This window comes from Vombatus ursinus, unplaced genomic scaffold (assembly GCF_900497805.2).
Source record: "Vombatus ursinus unplaced genomic scaffold, bare-nosed wombat genome assembly UNPS02000580.1, whole genome shotgun sequence".
NCBI classification, from domain to species: domain Eukaryota; kingdom Metazoa; phylum Chordata; class Mammalia; order Diprotodontia; family Vombatidae; genus Vombatus; species Vombatus ursinus.
The window spans coordinates 19,150,042-19,156,041 of record NW_020940358.1 but is presented as its reverse complement, the minus strand read 5'-3'; the positions used below and the strand labels follow the sequence as shown (position 1 = coordinate 19,156,041).

General features: G+C 40.0%; 1 protein-coding gene across 1 annotated transcript in view; it reads left to right on the top strand.

Moving 5' to 3' along the window:
• Positions 1-1,471: 1,471 nt before the first annotated feature.
• The window catches only part of DOK5 (docking protein 5), a 143,516-nt gene continuing 138,987 nt past the window's right edge, over positions 1,472-6,000 (top strand). The window contains exon 1 of the mRNA XM_027852754.1: positions 1,472-1,537. Within this exon, the coding sequence (XP_027708555.1) occupies positions 1,472-1,537 (66 nt within the window). The remainder of the gene's footprint in view (positions 1,538-6,000) is intronic.

Genomic DNA, 6,000 nt, shown 5'->3' with positions numbered 1-6,000 from the left:
ATTAATTACATTCCTTTTTTAAGGCTCTCAGGAGGACTGGATTGTAAAAATCACTTTAAGTAGAATTTTGTAACTTCATTGATTGGAAATAAATTTAAAAATCAAATCAAAACTTTCCCTGTAATCCAAGCTTCTGACATTCCCTAAGGGTAAACATACCCCAGGTTGGGAACTCCTGATCTAGTCTAACCTCCTCTTTTTACAGAGACATAGAATCAGACCTACAGAGGGCAAATGACTTGCCCAAGGTCTCCCAGCAAATCAGAAGAGATGGAGTCATAGCTCGAATTTAAATTTTTGAATGCTATTTCAGTTGCCTTTCTGCTACACTCTGCTTTCTCTCTCCTTATATTTAATTGTGTGTATTTATAGATGAGAGGCAGGGTTACATATTGGCTTGGAAGCTAGTTCAGAGTCTGGAAGACCTGAGTCTAAACCCTGCCTCTGATAGTGCTGACTATGGCGCTGGGCAAGTCATTTAACCCGTCAGTGAGTGACCCAGACTATTACTTAGGACTAGAAATTGAAAAAAAGTCACAGATTTGCATTGGTAGAAAGAGTTTCCTTAATTTAATCTCACACTGTGCTGTGGCGTGTGTTGTGTGTGTACCTAGGAGAGGAATCTTGCCATAGTGGATGGAGATCTTGCCTATGCCTCAGGACAACTCTTCTAAGACTATAAATTGCAGAGCAGGTGCTGATCTCCCTTGGTAGAAGGAGTTTTCTCCCTGAAAGTTTCCTATACTAAGGACATCACACCAGATTTTTTTGAATCCTAAAATAAATCACTGGAGCGGGAAGAGAATGAGATTCTGGCGGGGTAGCAACGAGAGAGGTTGGGGCAGATTTTCAGTCTCGGGGTGGGGGGGCGTAGATTACAGGGAGGAGGGTGAGGGAGCAAATGAGAAGGATGGGAAGAAGAGGAGAGCAAGGAGGATTGCTTGCTCCGGTGAATGTGTTTGCCTGCGTGAGTGTGCGCGTGTGTGTATACGCGCGCGTGTGTGCGAGTGGGTGCCTTAGCACAGAGGGAAGCACCGCCTCCTCCTCTCTTAGTCTTCCCTCATCCTCGTTCTCCTCTTCTCCCCACCCCAGAGAAGAGCCGGTCATTAGAGCCCCCTCCAGTCACTGCTCAGACAGCCATGGCTGCGTCAGCTGATTCCTTGCGCTCCAGTCTCTTCTCGCTCTGCTCTCTCAAAGTGGATTAAAGTCCGCCGCCGCCGCCGTCGCCGCCACCACCACCGCCGCCGTCTCGGAGTTTCTGGGTCAGGAAGATTATGAAAGTGATGTGGGGCTGCTGACAGAGCACGGGCAGCCAGTCAGCCAGCCAGTCGCAGTCCACGAGCTTCTTCCCAACCTTGAACTTTATTTATTTATTTTTTTAATTTTCTCCCCCTTCCACCCTGGGCAGCCCCCACCCCCAGAAGGACTTTCGGGTCAGGGTGTGTGTAGGGCAAGAGAGCCACAGTCTAGGATGGCTTCCAATTTTAATGACATAGTAAAGCAAGGGTATGTAAAGATTAGGAGCAGACGCTTAGGTGTAAGTATTGGAAATTTCTTTTCCTTTGCTGTTTTATTTTACGTTGTTTCGCAGCCTCTCTAGGGTGTTGAAAATAGCCTTAAAGAAATGTGGGGCGGGGGTTGGGGAGGAAATTGAGGATTTTGTGTCTATTTTCTTTGACTCGAAATTTTTCTGGAAATATGTCTGGGCTTCTTCTGTGCTTACTATGGGTATGTCTATGTATGTCGGTGCTACGTCTCCTTCTTTCTTCTTTGCCTCTATCTCTCCTTGCTTTTTTTCTCTGCTCCTTTCTCTGACCTCTCTGCCCCTTTTCTCTTCTTCTCCTTTGTCAGATTGATGTTTGATGATAGGAGCCTGTCTCCCAAAGGAGCCACAGATCCTTAGGATTCTGTATAGACAAGTGATAAGAACCCTTCAGCCCCTGTGGGGAAGAATTGAGGTTCCTGTGATTCATTAGTTTTCTCTGAATGAAGTCCCTTAGATCGGAATTTGTGAGCTGTCCTTACCTAAAGCACCTCCTTAGCCCTATTCCCTAGCCATTCTTCCCACTCGCAGCCAAGAACTTTACTTTGCAAATTGGGAAAGGGATGGTGAGTGATAAGAGGGGATGGTTGGGAAGGCACAAACTACGAGGTAAAGGGCTTTGGCTGGCAAAAGCCCCCACTTGATAATCCCTCATTGAGCATATTTAGCATGTCCAGGTGTTAGCAGAAAGAGAACAGGATGGGGCAGAATGGGGTCAATTTAGGCAATGAAAAGGTTAAAGTACCAGCGTTGATTTATGTCTTTGCCTTTAGTTGGGTGCTGGGTATGTTTCGTTGGAATGCTTCCTGGAAGCCCAGTGGAGAAAGATCATTGACCCTAAGAATGGAATAGTTTGGGAATGAAGAGACCCAGCTTAGTTTAGTACCCCATTGCACCTATCACCCACCCAGAGTTTCTATTTGCTATTTAAACATGGTCAGGTGCTGGAGTTTAATTAGTTAACTCATTTTTCCCATCTCATTCAAGGTTTGAGTTATTGTGAAACAATTATCAGGCAGAGGAAAATTCTGACATAGCCTATGAGCTCTTTGAGAGCAGGGACTGTCCCCTCCCCCCCTTTTCCTTGTATACTCAGTGCTTAACACATAGAAGACACTTGATAAATGATTGTTGACCATTGACTAGCATAAAGGACCAACTGTTTCACCACTGTTTTTCTAGTACATTTTTGGAAGGATAGAGGACCGTGGGGTGGAGTCGGGATTGAATAACTGATCCCAAAATTAGTGTGCCACCCAGAGAAATCATGTGAGAAAAGAAAGCTTAGATTGCCTTTCAGTGAATAATTCCTGTGTGTAGTTTGGGGGTGTTCTAAGAGAGGGAAGACTGTGAGAGTCTCCAAATTTGAGTACCAATGCCCTCCATTCTGCAGAGCTTTTCTCTAGTTTTTTTTTTTTTTTTTTTCTGGTCCTGTGATCTGTACTACTTTTACTGATGATTGCCTTGTTTCAAATTTCTTGGCAAAGTGGTAAATATTGGATGCATGAATGGAGGGGAGGGAGAAAGTCCTGGTGGGGTGGGATAGGGAAGGAGAAACCTTGGTAAATTCAGTGGCATGACATTATTACCATTCTAGCCTAGTAAAGCAGTCCCACACTTTTGTTCCTATAATTATGTGCCCTTGCAAAAACAGAGTAAGTGTAAACAGACTGAGATTAGACCTCTTTAAGTTTTTTTTTTATCTTGGCTATCAATTATTACTAAAAAAAAGTATTACTACTCATTTCTTCTGTACCACACCAGGTGATTAGAGCAAGGAAAAAAAAATCTAATCATTTCATTGTTCCCTCCTTGACTGAAATGTCTGGATTTCCCTAAGAAATTATCACTCGATGTTTAGGGACCATTCCAATAATAAGAGTACATGCATTATTAATGCATAAAACCTGAATTATTCATAAGAATAAGTTTTTGCTCAGTTGTGACACACGATGATTTATTGGAAAGACTGGTTACCATAACTTTCCAGTTAGGGTACGGAGAATATTCTTCTATATTATAACAATGGAAATTTTATAGATCTGTGCCATGACTAGAACTCTTGGGAAAGATTTGGAATAAAAGTAAAAGAAATTCATGTAACTCCTGTGCTTTGCATTAATTCCACATATGATGTCTTGAAAGTTGGCAATGTACTTTGTCAGTCTGGTATTACTCCTTTTCATCATGTCTTAAATTTTATGGCTTTCAGGATACTTTTTGAATACTGTGGGTTATTAAGGGGAAAAAGATGATAGAATAAATCCTATTAATATTTGTTAATATTTGCATTTTACCTGTAATATTTTTTTAAAATTATAGCAATACTAATGAAAGATTCTAGCAATCTAATTAAAAAAGACATCAGAGAATTTAGGAAGCATGGAGCTTTGAACCAAAGACACATAATGTTTATAGCTGAAAGAAACCTTACAGCTAAAAATGGAGAAAAGTGACTTGCCCAAGGTCATACATCTAGTTACTGGCAGAGTCAAGGACTAGGTCCTCTGTGTCCTTACTTAGTGCTTTTGAGCATTGGTGAGGGAAGACACATGACTCATCTCATGTTATACAGTAAATCAGTATCCCAATTTTCCATTCCAAGATATCCATTAGCATTGATATCTATAAAATATCAAAGGACCTAAAATAAGGACTCTGGTGTTTGGGGTAAATCCCCTATGGAGGATTTATTTATGGGAGGAATGGAATTTATTAATGGAATTTATGGAATGGAGAAAAATTGTACAGCATGAAGAAATGTTGAAGGACTGGCAATCTGCACTAGTGGAGGGCACACCCACACTGATGAAATCATATCCACTGGCAAACTGATATTAGAATTCCATTAGACTATGGTTAGCTTTGCTAGACTACCAGATGCCAATATGTCTGCCTGCTACATGAAGGCACTTGCTCCCTACCTATAATCAACTTCATCATCTTCAAATAGATGATGTACCCTATCCTACTGTGATAAATCTAAATAACGAATAGATAAAGATCTGCTAAAACAGGGGTAGGTTCTTAACATAGAATACAAGATGTCCATGAGTAGATTTCATGGGGTCTATAAACTTAACTGTGAAAAATTGATTTTTTATTTTGACTAACATTTAACAAAATTATGGCATTTTCTTCAACTATGAATGAAAGCAACAAAAATTATATAGTGAAGGGGTCCATAGGCTCTACCAGATCACCAATGAGGTCCATGACCTCCAAATTATGTAGCAGGTTGATCATAGCACAAACTAAACTCCTCAGGAAGAAAAACAGGAACAGATAAGTACCTTTGAAGAATATTTAGGAGAACAGGACAGTACACAGATGGTCTATGGATTTATATGCATTTCTCATCCATTATTCACTGACAAACATAAGATGTAATTACAGGTATTATTAGGTCAAGTCTAACTTAAGCAATAGAGGGTGATTTTCTATTCCTGATAAGAAATTTCTATATGTCAGAGTTGTTTCCTTAACTTGAGAAAAGCCCAGACTATTTATGAACCCACCTTTTTAAGAGGGAATATCTCTAGCTCTAGGTAATAGTGAAAAATTGTCACTATATCTATAATTCTACATGTCTTCCATAACAATTCCTCCCCCATCCAATAACTATTTAAAAAAAAATTCCCCCAATAACTGTGTTAATGGAAAGAAGTTGGGATTTGGAGTCAGAACCTGGTTTTGAACTCAGTAATTTGCTAGTTGGATGATCCTAGATAGGTCAGTTCTCTCTGATCCACAGTTTTCTCATCCATAAGTTAAGATTCATAATAAAATAGAGTTTCAGTGTTAGAAGGACTTGGAATTTCATAACAATCTGGAAATTTTTTTTTTAATCTCAAGGTTATCAGTACATACTGGTCACTTTCTCTTGTTTGTTGTTTTTGTTTTTTTTTCCTCTCTACATTATGACCCACCTCCTTTTCTGATCATACATTTCCTCAATAATGTAATGCATATGAGAAAATTCTATTTCTTGACATTTGAGGTCAGCTAGGTCAGTTAATATTTGTACTACCTACCTCACTACGCTATTTGTGAGGATTAGATAAGATTATGTCTGTAATCAATGGCAAGTATAATGAAAAACAGCTGGTTTCTCAGAAGTGCAGCAAGGTAGCACAGTGGATGGAATATTGGACATGGAGTCAGGAAGACTTATCTTTCTGAGTTCAAATTTGACCTCAGATACTTACTAGCTGTGTGACTTTGGGCAAGTCACTTCATTTCACCTTGTTTGCCTCAGTTCCTTATCTGTAAAATGAGCTGGAGAAAGAAACTCCAGTCTTTTTGCCTAGAAAACCCCAAATGAGGTAGAGTCAGAGATGACTGAAAAATGAACAACAATAAAAGGGTCTCTATATTTGTATCTCCAGCACTTATTTTGATGCCTAGGTACTTAATAAATGCTTGTGAATTTGTTGATAATAGAGTGAGTGCTGGGC